General features: G+C 42.2%; 1 protein-coding gene across 2 annotated transcripts in view; it reads right to left on the minus strand.

The window, feature by feature from the left end:
* Positions 1-1711: 1711 nt before the first annotated feature.
* ZMPSTE24 (zinc metallopeptidase STE24) overlaps positions 1712-19892 on the minus strand; it is a 48899-nt gene continuing 30718 nt past the window's right edge. For both annotated transcript variants that reach the window (XM_027864511.1, XM_027864509.1), the window contains 4 exons: positions 18403-18587; positions 12727-12831; positions 8211-8354; positions 1712-3522 (listed from right to left, as the gene is read on the minus strand). In XM_027864511.1, the coding sequence (XP_027720312.1) occupies positions 3298-3522; positions 8211-8354; positions 12727-12831; positions 18403-18587 (659 nt within the window). In that variant the 3' untranslated portion in view covers positions 1712-3297. The remainder of the gene's footprint in view (positions 3523-8210; positions 8355-12726; positions 12832-18402; positions 18588-19892) is intronic.

Raw genomic sequence — 19892 nt, forward strand, 5'->3', positions numbered from 1 at the left:
AGAGATGGCACAATCTTCCTGCTCTTCTCCTACCTCTCTAATCACACCTGTCTTCCTGGCTGGCCCCTCTTCACGTGGGTCTTCCCTGGCCTTCACTGTTCTCTCTCCTTTGGCAATCTCATGTACTCCCAGCTTCAATCACACCTTCAATAGAGATAACCCAAATCTAAAGCCATATCCACCCTTTTCCTACTCCCATTACCGCTGGTCAAATCCTCATTAAAACTACTGAAACAGCCCCCCTAAAAGTCTTCCCTCCATGAGCTAATCTTTGACCCGCTGCCAGGATTTTTAAAAAAATATATTTGGTCATCTTATGCCTTAGCTCAAAAACCTTCAGTGGCTCCCTACTGCCTGCCAAGTCAAATTCAAACTTTTTTGTCTGATGTTCACCTGCACTACTTGGTGCTACCCTACCCTTCCAGCTCTATCTCACATTACTCATAAGACTCTATGCTCCAGTCAAACTAATGTACCACCTCAGAAATTTAAAACTAGATGCTAATAATAATAGCCAGCACTTACATGGTGCTTTAAAGCATTTACAAAATGCTTTAGGTTTATTACCTCATTTGATCCAACAACCCTGGGAGGTAGATGCTATTATTATTACCATCTCCATCTTATAGAGGACACCGAGGTAGATAGGTTAAGCGACTATCCTCCACAGACACCAGAGTCATCCTCCTGGGGCGTGAGCATGCCTCTAAATCCTTCAGGGCCTTCGCATCTCCACTAGACCTGAGAGGTAAGGCCCACCAGTCCGACTCCAGGCTGCCTTCTCTCCCAGACCTGGTACATAAATTCCCTTCACAGCCTCGTCCAATGACTTTGCTGTTCCCTGAATGCCACGTGCCATCTTCTACCTCCATGTAGGCTGTCCCCCACTGCACTTTATCTTCATTTCTTGCTTTCAGAAGGCTTATATTCTTTCAAGACTCAGCTCAGAGAACGCCTTCTCCATGAAGTCTCCTTCGATTTCCCCCTTCCCCACCCCAGGTGCAAATGTTCTCTTCTCCCTCAAGTCTTCTGAGAGTACTTTGGGTCTCTCTTTTGCACTCACCACACATTAATTAACCTGTAATATATTTACCTCTGTACTCGTCATATCTGTCTAGTAGAAAATAAGCTTCTTGGAGGTAGACTATTTTTTAAAAATCTTTGTATTCTTAGCAGCTACCATAATACTTCAGTGAATGTGTGTACAGTAGGCACTTAATAAACACTTAATTGAATTAGCTTCATTTGCTAGACTGCAACCCTAAGCTGCTTAGTTTCTGCTGCCTGCTAGACCCCCTCCCACAAGTCTTGACCAACTCAATTCTCGCTGTAGGCGGGGGAACAACATGATCAAAACCTCGAAGGAAGCTTAATTTGACTTCCAGGAGGACAGACTGAAGCGGTTCTGAGTGGAGGCGCCAATCAGTAAGTCTGATGTTGAAAGCAGTCCGGTTCACGATCATCTAAGTTGCATCAAAGCTGAGAGAGCACAATCAGAGCAGAGCAAAAAGAAGTCACAGAGCAACATTCCACTAGGGAACAGGGACCAGAGACAGCCTCGAGGGTGCAAACCCCGGAGGGCTATCGCTTCTCCTCCAACAGCAGAGTTACCTCTTCACTTGGTACTGACAGCTCCTCTGGTGGGCAGAGAATGAGCTTGGGAAGTGGATAAAACATACAGCCTTTCCAACAAATTAAAGATAGAGCATACAACTTTCCATTGGCAATTTTTAATGTTTGAATTGTGCTGGATTCAAATGTGAGTTGAAAGGCACAGGAGGAAGGGAAGGCCATCTCACTGAGAAGGAAAGATAAGGGAGGCTGGAGGAAAAAAACCACAGAACCCACTCACTTGCATTCTGCCTAAGGAAATAAATAATGCATTACAACAGAGATGCTGACTTGGATCATATTTTCATGTGAAGAAGTCACCCCAAACCTCAGCTATGCAAACTTTTACTGACAGAAATCTGAAGGCTGGTTCCGTTCCCAGTTGGAGTAGATACCCAGAAAGCAGATGTACCAAGGGGATGACTCCAGACACAAAAATGTGGGGCTTCCTCAGGCATTGCACACAATTATAAGGCAGTCACATACACATTTCTTTAAAAATGTCAAAAGGAACCTCAGGGCGAAAGGCTGCTTTGAAATAAAAATAGCTTGACCATTGACAACTACTACAACTGGTCCGAGTGGATGCTAGGCTTGCTTCATAACATTGGTCACTTCCTGGGGAAGGGGGTGGGGTGGGGTGGGGTGGGGTGAGTGGAGCCTAAATAAAGGAGAGTTTCTCAAAACAGACAATTTTTACTCTGGCTTCAAAGGGCTTTACTTAAGTGCAAAAAGAAACCTATCATCTTGGGGGTCTCCAAAAATTCCATTCTGTTCTCCCCTCTTCAAATTTCATCCCTTGAATAGCTATGGAAGCTTGCATAATATGGCTGTTTCTGCCCAAAAGAGGAATATATAACTTCCCTTATTGAGGCCTGGCTGAAATCAGGGATAGAAAGGGATTACAAATTCAAAAAAGCTAAAGGGTATTTTGAAAAATACCACTGATTTGCCTAATGTGGTCATACAGTAAGTACATGGCTTAATGTACATTTCAGTACAAATGACATTAAGTCTTTTGTCAATTGTGATTTTCTATACTGTGGAATAGATCCTGATGAATGAAATCCAATAAAACAACAACGAACAAAAAATTTCTTAGAACTGCCCACCTAAACACGGATACAGGGGCAGAAGTCAAAAGCATATTTATAACCATATTTCATCAGAATAATATCAGCTGTAATGACAAGTACCTTCCTCATTATTTAAAACACTGATTGGTTGGTCAGATTAAACATAAACAATTTTAACTATTTAAAGATTCAAATTTGGTATGAGCACAATGATTTGGGACCATGGTCTCAGCCATGTAGAAAGGTTTCAGAGGAAGAGATACCTCCTCCAAAGATGTGCCCAAAGTACCCAGTGGGCAGATTCAATTACGAGTATGAAAATCAATACTTTTACATTTATGTTCAAATAAGTCGGGAGTAAATTATATCATCAAAAGTAAAGTAAAAATACCTTTATATACAATGTGTTTTTAATGCTCATCCAGTGTTTTCCTTTTTTAAAAAACAGATTCCAATCAATTTTAAAATGGGATATTAAATGCATTTAAATCGGGGCACCCACCTGCACTTAATTTTTCTCTTAAAAAAAGGTACAAATATTAAGAGCGAGAACATGCTGCCAGGATGGAAACTTTCCGAAACTCGTCTTCAAGCACAGACCCTGGGCATCTCAGTCTTGTTTTGAATCCTGCAAAGCTTGAAGTCTCTCTAGTAGTGGAGGATGGGAATAATGCCACATTGAAAACAACCAGTCAGAAACAGGAAATCCCAAGTTGTCTTTGTTTAGTTTGATCAGGGCTGAGTATAAGTCTTTAGCCTTCCCAAGTTTCTTGGCAAATGCATCTGCTTGGAACTCAAATCTTCGGCTCAGTACCGTGAGACAAAAAGAAAGCACCTAAGGGAAGGGAAGGGAAGGGAAAGAAAGGGTTACTGGAAAGCAGTGCTTTCGTTCTCACTGAAGATGTGGTGCGCTGAGACCACGAAGGAAGTGACAAAACGGGGACTGAGCATGGGGAAAACAGGCCTGAAAGAAGGCAAGGTGAAGTTCAAGGATATGGAACATCAGTGGGCATCTTTACAAAGTAATGAGGCGGTCCTGTACATTGCCATACATTTGAGAACATCTCTAACCCCATCATTTTCCAGATGGGAGAAGAAAAGCCTCCATAGATAGGTAAATGACTTGCCCAGGGTCACAGAAGTAGTGAGCAGGGGGATTGGGATCCAAATTCAGGTGGAGACTTAAAATCCAGGGCCCTTTCCACTACATCTTACCGTCTCCAATCAAGAAGAGGCATCTCTCCTCAGAGTAAGTCACTCCAGCTCTAAACCAACAATGATGATCACACTGATTGATATCAAATATTAGGGTCGCAACAAAATATTTAGATGCCCTTGAAAACTAATGAGGCAGTCTGGTATAGTGGAAAGACTGTTGGACATGGAGTCAGGAATCCTGCTTCTGACACTTACCAGCTGTGTGACCACAGCAAAGTCATTTACCCTCTCTAAGCCTCAACTTCCTCATTTATAAAATGGGCATCATAATAAATTGTGAAGACAAGGTCATAAACGTCAGCTAAAGCAAGGAGAAGAATGTTTTAAAAACAAGGAAACAAGAGCATCTCTGTGCTCGAAGGAACCCTAGGAGGGCACCTAGTCTGCCATCTAAGGAAGCTCGAATCCTCTACAATGCTCCTAACAAGTGGTCACCCAGCCTGTATGAAGACCTTTGTAATGGGAAATTCAACATCCTCCACAAAACTCATCTACCATCTCCAAAGTTCACTCTGATCCCCCCTCCCAACACCTGAAAGTCACATCGCAGTTCTGTTCCTACACTTATCTTATGCACTGATTTCGGGGGGAGGGAGAGTGGTGTCCGTGAATCTAGATGGAAAAAATTTATATACTTATTTTCACTAACCTGGAGCATTTCCTTTGATTTGAATTTAAAGAATTTTTCTGAGAAGGGGTCCACAAATTTCGCTAGACTACCCAAGGGGTCCTCTATTCACAGACGTAAGCTCCCGAAAGACAGGGGCGCTGTCATTTCTGGCATTGTTTCCCAAGTGCCAGTGTAGTATCTTGCACACAGTCAGTGCTTAATAAATGCTTGCCAAGTTGAATATAAAGTGAGCTCTTTGGCCGCCCTGCCTGCCTCAGGCTGAGCTCCCAGGCTCCTTCTCACAAAAAGTGTTCTCTAGCTACATCTCTCCCTCTCTGTACTTATATAATAATCTCTTGAAGACCCAGGATTCTGCTTCATCAGCAGAACTTTAAAGATCTAAATTAATGATTTCATAGAAAGCTACTTTTCTGACCGTCCCACGATGGGACCCACTAGTATTCCAAGCTCAAAAGGGTGTAGGAACTTCTCTTTGGGAAATGATCCCAGACTCCATTCATAAGCAGAGTAAGAAAATCTACCCTGTTATTTTGAAGCCATTTTTTCCTTTCAAATAAAATCTGCTCAATTCATTCATCACATACTTTTACACATCAGATTTAGCTCCCAGTTGAGCCATTTCTAAAAATCAAATACATTTTCAAAAGCTAAAGACTCATTACCACTGAAATCCAAATGCATTTTCAAACAGCGTCACTGGGAAAAATGTATGGCCTCCCAATACAATTGCTTTCATACAAACAATGCTCGTTAGGATGCATGAGCCCTGATATGTGCGTGAAAACTTTATCATCATCCTATTTATTTACCACTTTTTTGATGTAGTACCTTTGGCCCATGTTTCAAAAGAAGATTTGGGGGAGACAATTCCCCTAAAATCTTTAGGGAAGGTCCAAGAACTGATTCAGCCTTTGAGCAAGTCTTCCTTCTGAACTGTAATCACCAAGGAGCCCCACTGTTTCTTTAACTGGCTTTCTGCCTTTCTTAAATGGTGCTTAGGCAACTAAAATGATCAGTCTATAGTGTTCTGAGCAAGGTAACCTTGAAACAAAGCTGAAAACTGGGAAATAAGTAAAATAATTTCTCTAATCATTCAAACTATGTCACAAAAAGTGACATCCAATTCATGTACTCAATTCATGAGAAAGCCCCCCTCCCTCAAAGTCTACTTAGGCTTTCAGTATAATCCCAGCAAGTACATTTATGGGGTTTTTCCAGACAATTGATGTAGTAAATTCAAACGGACAGGACTGCTCAAGGCAGGTCTTGAGCACTGTTCTTCATTAACATTGAGAAGACCACTGGCAGTGGAGACAAAAAATCAGCAGCTAAGAACTCAGACAGCGCAGCAGTATAAGGTCATCATGTGCTAGGGCAAATATAACTACTCATAACCATGTGACCTGAGGGCAGCACACTCAGCAAGGACAGTATACCAATATTTTAAGAACGAAGATAATGATTCATCAAGAAATGGTCACGTAATCAGTATATTGTTTTGAGAAGGTAAAAAAGTAATACATTTTAGAGATTTTCATCAAAAACACAATTAAATTTGGTGTAGTCAGGGGCAGCCCTGGACTTGAGGAGTATTTGGATATAGATCCCATTTCAGTTACTAATTGTGTGGCCCTGGGCAAGTCACTTAACTTCTCTGTGCTTTGATTTCCAAATCTGTAAAATGGGGGTTGGGGGGGGGTGTTAAGGGAAGAAAAGGTTGGCTTTGATGGCTTTAAGGTCCCTTCAAGTTCTAAGCCTATGATTCTATAAAAGGGAAAGCCTGGGTTAATTGGAAAATGGTCTCATACAGACCATCTCATTCTCTAATGAGGCCAGAGTCCTTCTTTTTGTTTTTCCTGGGTTTCATACCTAGTTAAAATTACCTCTTTTACAGTCTTTTGAGTTATCTAAGAACCCCATGTTTATGTTGTTTCAAGTTGTACCCAATCTGTGTAGAGATTACTGACACACCTCACTTTTACCACTTAGCCTAACTTTGACATTCTTGATCTCTTTCAACATTCTCAGCTGAGCACCCTTACCATAACCAGGTCACCTCCTTTATGCTCTCATTCATTATTAAGTAGGAGTTATGGAATGCTGCTCAATTGGGGGTCAATGTAAGCCGTGCTGAAGGCTACACAGCTGAGTTCGAGTTCTGGCAGGTTCCTATCAGGTTGGAAAAGCTCTAAGTAAAGCCTGTGTGTCTGCCCTCTGAGGACCAGCCTAGCCAAGAGTAAAGAGGCTCATCACTAAGAGGCTGCCCACCACATAATGTCTTTTTTCTGGGTAACAAACTCTCATGAATAGTGTACCCTACAACACTGGGGCCTGTGTTGGTAGAGGTAGTGTTCCCTGAGGAAATCAGCCAAAGGACACCCTACTTTCGTGTCCATCCCACAGTACTGCCCATGCCCAGTAAATACTAGGTGACTGTTCTTTGCATTAAACCTCAATTCAGTGCCACCTCACCAATTCTTGTCCTTTCTGTAGTTTATACCCTGCCAGTGCTATTTCTCTTAGTGACTTTCCACTAAATTCCTGGGATACCAGTTACATCAGGATCTGTACTCAGTGAATGTCCCCCAATTCATTCAGGCAGGTTTCTAAGCTAGGGTCTAACAAGGGCTTGTCTACACTGGCTCCACTCTTTTGCTGGGTTAACTGTTGATTCCAAAGGTAGATTATTTTACTATTGCCACCGTCTTCAAGCACAGCATACCCTCAGAGAACAGCACAATGTCAGAGCTGCAGGGGTCTCCAAGGGCATCTGGTCCAACTCACTGCTAAGCAAATACTCCCCCCCGCCCATGAGGGGTCATCCAGTATCCAATAAAAAAGCTCTCACAACCTCAGAGAATTTTCATTAGAACATTCTCCTTAAATTGGGTTAGAATTTGCTTCTCTTTAAATTCTACCCATTATGGGCCATGTAGTATGGTGAAAATAACAACGGGCTTGAAGCCAGAAGCCTGGATATGAATCCTGGCCTTGCTACTCGTGTGTGTGTGTGACCATGGGCAGGTCATTGATCGTCTCTGAAGGGGAATGGACTCAGTTAGTTGGGTGGCTGCTGAGGTCATCTATGACCCCAGTTTGACCCTCTTTTCAGCCAATCTGCTTCCCCATTTCCTCAGGTTTGACATCTTCTTTTGGGGAAGGTTTCCTCCTATTTCCAGAAGGCCAAAAGCTATGTATAGGCTTGCCTCTCAGCCCAACCCACAATTTCCTCCCAGTTGCTAAAGGTTTCCTTGCCTCCTTTCCAAGGGCTTGAGAGTTACTGTGGAAAGTTTCCTTCTTGATCGCTAAAGTAGGGCCCTTGGCCATCCAAGTGTCATATCTCTTGGCACACTTTGTCTTTTCTCAAATTTAACCATCATTCTGTTGTCTTTTTTATGTTTAGTACCAGCACCCAGTTACTACTCTGGTCCAGGTGGAAGCCTGTTCTGCTCACAGCCCAGCCACTCCACCTGTGATGAAAAGAGTCCCTGGAGCACCTGACAAACTAAAATCATCCTCCCTGGTCCCATCATTTAGTCCATGTGTCGAATAAACAGATTTGCTGATCTTTCAAGGCCTTCCACAGGGAATGGAGTAGTATTTCAAAGACTGCTAGACCTCTAGGTCCAGGACTTAGTAAATTATGTGAACACATTAAAAAGACCATACTTTACCTCATTGTAAGGTGAAAAAATAAACTGGAAGATGATCATTAGTCCAATCAGAGTGGGCTGAGTATCATAAAAACCAAATGCAGCAAAGAGTTCTTTTTGACCAATTAATATGGCAAATAGGAAAAAACAAAGGAAAGAATTCATCTAAAATGAAAGAGACAGACATGCCAAGTTATGGTTAGAATGTTCTCAGCAAAGGGCAACATTCAACAGCCTGAATTTTATTTTTAAATTCTACCACACTCATTTTAAGAACGACATTAAATGTGATCACAGAAAATGCCACGCGCTTAGTTTCATTTCTGCCCCAGACAGGAAGGAATGTATCCAGTATGCCCACCCCAATCCTGTGCTTGGAGACATTCTTAACTAATAGCTAAAATGCACACAGCCCTTCAAAGATGAAAGAGTGTTTTATAGATCCATGATTCTACCTGATCCATACACAATGACCCAATGAGAAAAGCCAGTATAAGTATGAGCAGTAGCCTTCTCACTTTAATGGGGAGGAAACAGACTCAGAGCAAAAGAGTGATTTCCGAAAATCATAAGAGAAAATAATTGCAAAGCCAACACTTGAATATAGGTCTACCGATTCTATATTCAGGGTTCTTCCCACTTCCCTGTGCTCTCTCTTTCAGGTTAGTATGAGAGCAAACTGAACTAATTCACAGCTCTACCAACAATGTAAAAGGGTACCTGTCTTTCAACAACCTCCAACACTGTCTAGTCTGATCTTTTGTCAGCTTTGCTAATTTTCTGGGTGTGAAGTAAAATCTCAAAGTAGTTTTGATCTGAATTTCTTCTTATTAGTGATCTAAAGCAATCTTTCCTATGATGGTTGATAATTTTCCATTTCCACATGCTCTAACCACTCATCCATTAGAGAATGTTTTGAATATCAGACCATTATCAAAGGTATTTTTTCCCAGTTGAAAGTTGCCCACCTTATCTCAACCACATTAATTATGTTTATACAAAACTAGTTCCCTCTTTTATGGAGCCTAAGACTAGCATTAACTTTTTTGGCTGCCAAGTTACATGTTATTCAAATTTCAAATCTGAGCCTTGTCCCAGAAGCAGCCTGTGGCCTTAATGGCAGGTGCCATCTTTCCCTGGTGCCTGGTGGTTCCCTCCAAAGGCATATGCCCTGTTGCTGCTTCTTTCAAAGCCCAACTCTCCTCTTTGGGCAACTTCTTTAGCTCTCACTTTCTGTCTGATAGAGCCTTCAGCTCATTTGTAAAGAAATATCATCCCACCCGACGTATATTTTGGTTCACCCACATTTACCAATTCTTTCATGTCTGCTCTACTGCCTCCCATGTTGCTGGGCTAAAAAAAAAATTGGCTTTTTGTCCAGTAATAAATGAACTATATTATCTCTAAGGTCCCTTCCAACTCTGAACCCTGTAAATGAGGGAATAAAAATCATTAAACAAATTGTGCTGCACATGAATATAATGGAATACCACTGCATTGTAATGAATGGTAAGAAGAATGAGAAGACAACTGATACAAAGTAAAGCAGAACCAGGGAAAAACACACAGAGGGGCAACAAGGAAGAGTGAAGAGAATTGGTTTTGGAGTCAGGAAGACATGGATTCCAGTTCTGTCTGTGACACATACTAGCCAGACAATCATGGACAAGTCACAACCTCTCAGGAGCCTAGGCAACTCTCTTAAGACTCAAAGTTGCAAAACAGATACCTGCTTCTCTCTAGATAAAGTTATAATATCTATATATGCAAAATGTGTCTATATATAATGTGTATATAATATATATTTTTTATTTATACACATAAATACAGACATGAGGGAAACAGAGAGTAGTGGAGGTGGGGAGGGAGGAAGAGGGAGCGGACAGAAGAGTGGATGAGAGAGGAGGGAACAGAAAGGGAGAAAGATAAAGAGGGGAGAGAGAGGAGAAAGTTTTTTTTTGGTTTGGGCCAGAGATTTTATATACATATATAAATATGTATGTGCATGTATATGTGTATATTATTATACATACACACGTAATGGAAAGGCCAATAACAATCAGATCTGACTGTTCTCTAATTATAATGACCAAAATGACTCCAAAGAGATGTGAATGTACCTGCTCCTTTTTTCACAGAGGTGGCAGTGTAGGGGGATATAGAACGGTGAATGTAATGACAGACTTGACTGATGTGTTAGTTTTGCTGGGCTGCTTTTTCCCCACCTTTTCAATTCTTTGTTATATGGAATGGTTTTGTGGGAAAGGAAAGGAAGAAGGAGATACAAAAACAAGAGAGCAATAAAAATTTTATAAAAAGGCATGGATCAAAGTCTTCTCGTGGTCAAGGGCAAAACTGGTAAAAATGGTTGTGGAAAAGAAATTTTTGCTGTGAAAAGCTAACTAGCAAAATAACAAAATGAGTCAGTGACTCATTACATGCTTTCTTCCTCAGACCTTGCAGTTAGTAAAATGACATACCAGGAGTGATTAAAGACATGGGTGAGAATGTGCACTCAAGGTACAGGCATACCCCAGAGATATTGCAAGTTTGGTCCCAGACCACCACAATAAAGCAATCATCTCAATAAACTTAGTCATGTCAATTTTTGGGTTTCCCAGTACATATAAAAAAAAAGTTACTTTTACATAATACTGTAGTCTATTAAGTGTACAATAGTATTGTGTCAAAAAAAAAACCCCTTATAACATATATACCTTAATTTAAAAATATTTTATTGCCAAAAAATGCTAACTATCACCCAAGCCTTCAGTGAGTCATAATCTTTTTTGCCAGTGGGGGGTCTTGCCTTGATGTTGATGGCTGTTGACTATTCAAGGTATTAACTGCTTAAGGCTGGGGTGTCTGTGACAATTTCTTAAAAATAAGACAACAATGAAATTCGCTGCATCAATTGCCTCTTTTACTTGAACACTCAGAGGCCCTTGTAGAGTTATTAACTGGACTAATTTCATTATTATTTTGTCTCAGGGAATAGGGAGGCCCAAGGGAAGTCTGGAGAGAGATGGTGGAATGGGCAACTGGTTGATCAGTCAGAACATACAAATTTACTGATGAAGTTTGCCATCTCATATAGATAGGCATGGTTTATGAAATGCCAAAACAATTACAAGAGTAATATCAAAGATCACTGATCAGATCATCATAACAGATAAAATAATAATGAAAAAGTCTGAAATATTGTGAAAATTACTAAAATATGACAGAGACACAATGTGAGCACATGCTGTTGAAAAAATGGCACCTGTAGACTTGTTTGATGCAGGATTGCCACAAACCTTCAATCTGTAAAAAATGCAATAAAGTGAAGTGCAATAAAATGAGGTATGCCTGTATTGGTCTGCCTGGATGTCAAAATTATTTGTAGTTGTACAAAACAGTCTGGTGAATTTGTAGCAAATATGTTCTTTCTATCAAGGATTAGAACAAAGAATAATAATAATAATTTTTTAAAAAAGCAAGATGGGCAGACAATGATGGATTTTGAACCTGGATTCAAGTCCTGGCTCTGTGACCTTAGGCAAGTGAAGTGACCCTGGTCAAGCTTTCTGGGCATCCCTCTTCACATCTGTAAATCAGAGGCTTGGACAAGATTGAGGGTTCCCAGACTTATTTGTGTCATGACCCCCACAGGCAATCTAGTGAAGCTTATGGAGCCCTCCTTAGAGTAGTGGTTTAGAAAAAAAAAGTATAATAAAATACCCTACAGGATTACAAACAAAACCAATAATAATGAAACACAGTTATTCCTAGTTATTATTCCTAGACCCCAGGTTAATAATCTCTAGACTAGGTGATCTCTAAAGTCCATTCCAACTCTAAATCTTATGATCTCAACTTTGGGATGAAGACCCAAACCCAGCAAGAATTCCTATTCCAGAGTTAGTGAGGTGTGGTTACACATGCCCATAAATCCCTGCTACTTGGGAGGCTGAGGCTGGGGGATTGCTTGAGTTCAGGAGTTCTGAGCTGCAACAGGATAAAGGTGAGAGGGTACCTACATTAATTCTAGTACCAATACAGTGAGTTCCCAGAAGAGAGGATTACTATGCTGCCCAAAGAGGGGTGAATCAGTCCAGGTCAGAAGAGGAAAAAAAAAACTTTTAACCTTAAAGCTTCCCTACAGCTCAGTATTAGGACTGGGCCCAGGAGCAGCTGCTATACATTATAGCCTGGGTGAGATAAGGAGACCTAGTCTCCAAAAAATGAATTCCCACTCCATATATCACTCTTCTCTCCTCTATGTCTTCCTTTCCTTTAATGGCTGCATTGGTCAAAGTCTTGGGCAGTGGGGGAATCTGTGGCCTCGATGACACATGTTCCCCACCCTTGACTTTGGAAGTCAATGACTTCTATAATACCAGTAATTGAAAAGAAATCTGGAGATGTGAGGCCTGGCTGTCCTTCCCAGGAAAGGATTATTTGTTTATGAGAAAGCACAAATATCTACTTGACTTGTAGCAGAGAAGCTGGAAAAGCAGGTCTTCTAAGCAAACCAGAATGCTCACACACTCACCTGACTGATAACGATATTTTTGACAGTGTGGCCTAACTTCCAGTGTCCCAGTTCATGGCCAAGAACAGCAAGAACCTCTTCATTTTTACAGCCTTGTTTCTTATTCTGAGTAGAAAAAAAATAGTAATAACAATCACTATAGGAATCTATTTTTAAGAATATTTCTTGAATCAACAGCATGAACATGGCTAAAAGAGAGCTTCCCCACGCTCACCCCTTGATCATGATAAGCCCTGGGTTTCTCCCTTTGTACTCCCCCAAAAGGCAGGCGAGGGGGGGGGTTATTCCTTTGTCTTAGACTTCGTCACCCTCATCAATATTTGTTCAGCCACACAGTCATTCTTTTGTTCAACACATTCTTACTGAAGGAGCCTAGCACAGTGTCTTTTCCATGTAACAAATAGTTGCTGTTATTGAGTGCCTAATTTGCACAAAGCATGCATACACCAGGGACTGAGAGAAATGCCAGGGTGAGACAAAGTCACTGCCTTCACAGAACTTATAGTCTGGCAGAAGAATAAGATGTAAAGAGAATTACAATATACCATCATCATAAAAGCTGAAATCCATATAAATAAAGCTTTAACATTTGTTTACAAGACATGATCACATTTAATCCTGTAAGGTAGGCAGTGATAGATATTGTTACCCTCACTCTGTAGATCAGGAAACTGAGGCTCAGAGACACAAAGTAACTTGCTCATGATTACACAGTTACTAAGAGGTAAACTCAGATTGCTGCAGGTAACAGCTTTCTTCCCACTCATGACCAGGGCACTAGAGGAGAAATATAAAGGAAAAGGTCTGTTACAGACCACAGGCATCATCGAAGGCAGCTGAAGGAGGAGGCATTTGAGGTGAGACTTCAAGGATGGCGAGGAATTAGTGAACATCCAAAAAAGAGAAGTAGTCACCACAGAGACAGCAAAGCTTTATCAGGAAAGGCCATACAAGATCAAGATTTCCTGTATTTCTTTCAACATCTCCTTTTTTGGAGGGTGACTAAATTGGAAGATCAAGGGAATGCTGCAGAAATTGCTTACCTATATTTTTGCTAAGCACTTGATAAAGTTTCTCATGTTATTTTAGTGGATGAGAAAAAGCACGTGGGCTATGTAAGAGTACAGTTAGGGGTGTGTGGAAATAGAAGAAAGTCTGGACCCAAAGAGCAGCAACTCAGAATGAGATCTCTATCCATGTGCCTTAGGGGCATGTTCTTGGCTCTGTGACAGCTGACATTTTTTCACTAATACCTCAGTAAGGCACGGAGAGCATACTTAACAAATCTGCAAATGACCCGAAGTTGGGAAGAATAGCCACCATGGATTGGATCTATGATTCCATGGCACAGGGAACTTCCCTCTACCAACAGAAACTGGCACCTTCTTTGCAAAAGAGTCTTGGTGAGTTGCCTAGAGAGGTAAAGTGACTCACCTGTCCAGGGCCACAGCACCAATGGAGCTGTGTCGCCAAGATCAAAGGCGGGTCCTAAACCTTCCTGGCTCTGAGGCCAGTTCTCTTCTGACTACATCATGCTGCCTGTCTCTCCACAGATAGCAGATATTAAAAATCAGATTCACATGATAGAATCTGGATCTAAGAAACGGCTGCCGCTTAGAACATCAGCTGAGTTTTCTAATAAGATGAAATTGAACAGGTTATAAATATAAAAATTTACCCTGACATCCAAAAAATCAATCGTTCAAGAATAAGACAAGGGAGCCATGGACGCAGGACTGCTTATTTGGAAAGACTGAAGAGTTTTAGTGGATTTTCAGCATCATATTAATCAATGATGTGATATGACAACCAAAACCCTCTCATTAAACCTTCTGTTGAATTAGAACTGGTCTGATATCTAGATTAGAGAGGAGACAGTCTTATGAACTCTGCTGTATCAGACAACATCTAGAGCACAGTGTTTAGGTGTGGGCTCACATTTTAAGAAGGACACTGAGAACCTGGAGCGCATCCAGGAGGACCACAACGATGGTGATGGGTCACATCAGCCTAGCCTGAAGAAACTGGGAATCTATAGTCTGGAGAAGCTTAAGGGGAGCATGACAACAGCCATCTTCAGGACTTGAAGAGCCCCTCCATGGGAGACAGCAGTCTTGCTGTTTGGCCCTGCAGGCAGAACCTGGAGTTCTAAGAACCTGGGGTCTAAGTCACAAAGAGACAAAGTGAAGTCTGATGTCAGCAGAAACTTCCTCATCATTGGAGCTATGTCTAATTTAACACACTGTTTGGGAGAGGGTAGATTCTCGTTTACAGGGTGTCTTCAGGCAAAGAGGGACGACACCTTGTTGGGTACAGGTTGTGGAAGGCTTCTTGGTCAGATATGGGTTCAGAAGATAAGTCTTCTGAAGTCCCTGACAACTGTGTGACCCTGTGAGGGCAAGGGCTGATGACGTGCCCATGATAATAAGAGATGGCATCTACATAATGCTTTCAGATTTCCAAAGTCTTATCTCTAAGCACTAACAGGGCCTGGAGGAGGGAGAGGGACAGCTGGCACCCAGCTCACAATGGGGGACATCCTCAGGATAACCCTGCTACAGCAGGCTTTGGGAACAGCTGAACTAGATAGCTTAGTTAATATGGCCCACCTTTCAGGGGATTTAGGAAAGCCAAATGATGAAGAAAAGCCTGGGGTACCTCAGGTATATAGGACAGGCAGGTGGTGAGAGTGAGCAAAGGAAAGAAGGGCTGAGGCTGGTGGAGGCAGTGTGGTTGCTGTGCCGTTGGCATGGGGTCTGGGTCTTTCTCTCCTTTGGGGTCACTGATCTGGGTCATGGCCCCTGCTGCCAGAGACCATATACAACATTCATAGAACTGGAGTAAAAGAGGTTGGAAGTAATCCTAGAACTGACTGTCTGAATTATACCAGCTGAGTGTCATCCCAACTTTCTGTCCTTATGACAAAGGTCTGTGCTGAAATCATGAGACATCGGGGGAATGATCCAGAAACTAACAGCAGGATGACCACAAAGCTGGGGTGGAGCGTGCAAGGGCAAATCCAGACCATTCCTCAAACTCCCTCCGATGCTTCCTCAGAGCACACTGGTACCCCTCTGTCCTCTGAGGCCTAAGCTCTGAAGACTCCACTAACTGGAGAAGACGCCCCCAAAGGAGTCAGGGGAGAGGGGGAGGCTACTGGAAACAAACCTCCTCTTCTTCACAGCCAAGCCAGGCAGGAGAGCAGCCAGGGCCAAAACACAAGAGGAAGAACATGGGATTCATGCAGCCCAAAGAAAGGGGGCTCTGGGCCCTACAACGCAGGTGAAAGAAGTGATCAGAGAGTAGATCTCCAGGAGCTATAGCTGGGCCAAGGGGAGCAGCTCAAAGAAACTAGAAGCTGTAGTGACCCAGGTCTCTGCCATACTCTAAAAACAACTGTTGTTCAAGACAGAAAAAGTGCTGTGACAGGCAGCAGCATAGTGTGAATGTTGGCAGCAATGAAGAAATGGGAAGGGAAGAGAATAAGCATTTACATAGCACCTACTACGTGCCAGACACTGCGCTGAGCTAAATGGAATCTAGAGCTACTAATACTGCCCCCTCTCTTAACAAGTCCTTATGTCATAAAGTTAGAGACATTAAAAGAAAGCTGTGTGTATGTGTGTGTGTGTGTGTGTGTCTGTGCATGTACACACGCACAAGTGCAAATGACAGATAAACCATAAAAGTCTGAATGTAAAAAGATACCTAAATGGAGAGGAAAAAAACAAAAAACGGAAGCCACAAAAAAGACGGACAGCTTTGAAAGCATGAGGCTGATATTATGATAAACCTAAAAAGAAAAGCAAACTGTACATAACTGAGGCCTGCCGTTTCAGCTACAATCCATCTTCTGTTCTATTATCTATTATCTATATTATATAAAAGCGTATTCTATTTGTTGTTTGCTAACTTTGGGATAAAATTTTAATTAAAAAAAAAACCAACCAATTGGGTACCTAGTTTTTCTTTAACATTTTAGAGTGAAGTCTAACAGCCATGAAATTGTGGGAAAAGAGACCCAGAACTTCCTGTTCCTTTTTATGGGGATGGAAATACACACCAGGGAGAATGAAGACTGAGGTAGCTAGGCAGGTGCAGATGAATGCAGAGGTGGGGTGTAATAGAACAGTCAGAGAACCTAAAACTAGATCTGAGTCCTATTATCATACACCTGGTGTTGGACAAGTCATTTCCCCTACCTGGAGCCTGGAGACTCCCCCTTGTGTAATAAGACAAGGTCAAACTACATTATCCCTAAGGCCTCTTCCTGCTCTAAATTCTATGATCCTGTGACTGTTTACAAACCTGTCCATGCACCTTACCCTGGCAAAGTTTTGGGTGAGACTTTAATTTCATCTTTTGTTTGTGCTGATGACAGTAGCAGGGGAAAAAAAATCATGTAGAAAAAAACACTTGATTCTCTTCCCAGCATATGTGGGGCCAGGGGAGGAAAACAGGCCAAAAAAGGTAGTAACTCTGTAAAGTATGTCCTCCCTCCCTCTCCCGCGGGTCACAGAGCACCCCTAGGACAGCTGAGCAGCCTGGTCTCACTCACTGCTAACACAGAGTTAATTTTGGACTTTGCCTTCTGCCCAAACATACCCTGGAGACTCAAGCACTGGACAGGCTGTTATCCAATGGTCTTATCACACTTAGCTCTTCCTGGAACACTGCCCCCCTGACATGGGCAAAGTACCAAGCTCTGCCACAGGAACACAGAAACACAACACCCTGCTTCTCCCACTGCCTCTCAGCACACTGAGGAGAAACGGCAGACAGTCCTCTGGACCCCTAAATAGGGCAAACCTCAGGAGCTTGTATTTGTGTCCTTAGCACTAAAATAGTGCCTGGCCCATAGTAGGGGGAAGGGAAGGGAATAAGTATTAATACAGAGTCTACTATGGGCCAGGCACTACACTAAGAGTTTTACAAATATCTCATTTGACTCTCACAACATTCCTCTTATTAACACCATTTTACAGTTGAGGAAATTGAGGTTGAGACCTGCCATAGGTCACTCAGTTAGCAGGTGGATGAGGGCAGATTGGAATTCAAGTCTTCCTGACTCCAGGCCTAGCACTCTATCCACTGCTCCACCAGGGACCTTGATTGCTGGTATATTATATAGGTCTAGTCTAATTATTTTCTGGAAACCAGTAACAGCATTTCTCCTCCTTAAACATTCCAGTTAAGGCTGCCTCTGCTGGCTAATGATGGCAGTCTACTCACCACTATGGGTTTGAGGATTAGGCTAAATGTACTAGTTCTAATGTCCTTCCCAGACATTATGTGTTGACATAGTTTCAATGACATTTTTAGTAAGGAACTTATCGCATCTTCTTGGGGTTTTTGAGAATTCCCTTATCCCAGAAAATGACACTTCTTTGTCTTAAGACAAAGACATCACTCCAAAATACAGGACCTCTATCTGAAATCCAACTTGCCAGTAAGGGACTGTGGCCGTGTCACAAGTGGATCCTGTTCCTGATGGCAAGCAAAGCCCCTGTGGCCCAGCAGCCTCTAACCCCAGAACTAGTGGTATGAGGCAATTATATAAGCAGTGGACAGGTATAGGGATATTCCATGTTCTCTAAACAGGGGCTTCACCCCTGGGACTGCCAACAGTGGCTGCAGATACTGAAAGCAGAAAACAAGAGTTCAAGTCAAACTCACTCGCCCTTTGGCCTTCGTCTCTGGGCTTTCCCCTTCTTCACTCTTGGGGGATTCTGAGGAGCCCTCCTCCGTCAGCTCTTTGTTGAGCACGGAGTACTCTTCGAGCAGCGTGTCAAACAAAACAATGCGCTTGTTCTTGAAGAAGCCATAAAAGTATGCATTGCTGTGGGAGGAGCGCTTCGATCCTGTTGGGAGAGTTCAAAGGAGAGATCAACTAAACTTCTGGGGCCTGAAACTGCCCAGTTCTGCTCAGTGTCATTATGAGAGGAATGGACAAAAAATCCTCTCTGTCATGCTAGCGCTCTGCCTGAGGACTCAGTCAACTACCTAAAATTACTGCCAATATGCCACAACAATATCTTTGGCATTCATTTATTTTCTTCAAACCTGTGACGACATCAGTGCAGAAATCAGCATGTTAGAGAGTGCATGAGCTCCAGGAGGCTGTGTCATGCTGCAAGGCCTGGCAGACAGGCCCAGTGACAGGCAAGGAGCAGAGAGGCTTACCCTGGATGGTCAGTCATCAGGTGGTCAATATTCTGGCCACAGCCAATCACAAGGAACAGTGGAGAAGCTGTGTTCTGCATAAGTGGAGAGAACCCACTTTGATGAAATAATGATCTTTAAAAGTGGTAACTTAGGAGACATATGGTTGCTTTTAGGTTCACAAAGCATGACCCTTATGCATCCTAACAGAGGCAGTAGACATGTCATTATCTGTTTTCTAGACAGCAAACTGAAGCCCAGTGAGGCTCCATGACAGTTAAGTATTGGAGCCCGGATGGGACAGGACAGGTCAGGATGGGACAAGATGGGGCAGGACGGGACAGGACAGAACTGCCTGGGCTGGCCACCCCTAGGACAAGCACTCTTAGCATTGTACCATGCTGACATTCTGACTTAACAAACTCTTTCTTAATCTGTCAAGTCCTTAAAGTCCTGTCACCAGAGAATATTAAAGCACTTGATCAATATTACTTGACTTATATGGTTTAATATTTAGATATTTTCAAACATAGCAACATACAAGTTAGTGGGAATTATCATTGTCTAGATTTATAAAATTCAGACAATTTCTGTGAAAATTTGTAACTGTTTCTGATCCTAGAAAAAAGGGTGTGCATATAACATAATTTAACCTTTAATCAATGACTCAAAGTCATCTTTTTGAACACTGGATTTTACATTTCTGCTATAGATGCAGTAGGTATAGGTCACTGGGCTGGTTCCAAGAAACACCCCATGCTAAGTTGTTCTCTAAATGGCAATCATTCTAGGAAGCCCAGCTGCTGCTAACTAGCTCTTACACAGTAGCACGTTAAGGTGTGTAAAGTACTTTACAACTATCATCTCATTTGCTCCTCACAACAATTCTGCAAGGAAGGTGCTCTCGTTAGTCTCATTTTACAGATGTGGAAACTAAGGCAGACAAAGGCGACTTGCCCAGGGTCTCATACAACTAGTATTTGAGGTGAGGTCTTCCTGACTCT

Source organism: Vombatus ursinus, unplaced genomic scaffold (assembly GCF_900497805.2).
Source record: "Vombatus ursinus unplaced genomic scaffold, bare-nosed wombat genome assembly UNPS02014775.1, whole genome shotgun sequence".
Classification (NCBI taxonomy): Eukaryota; Metazoa; Chordata; class Mammalia; order Diprotodontia; family Vombatidae; genus Vombatus; species Vombatus ursinus.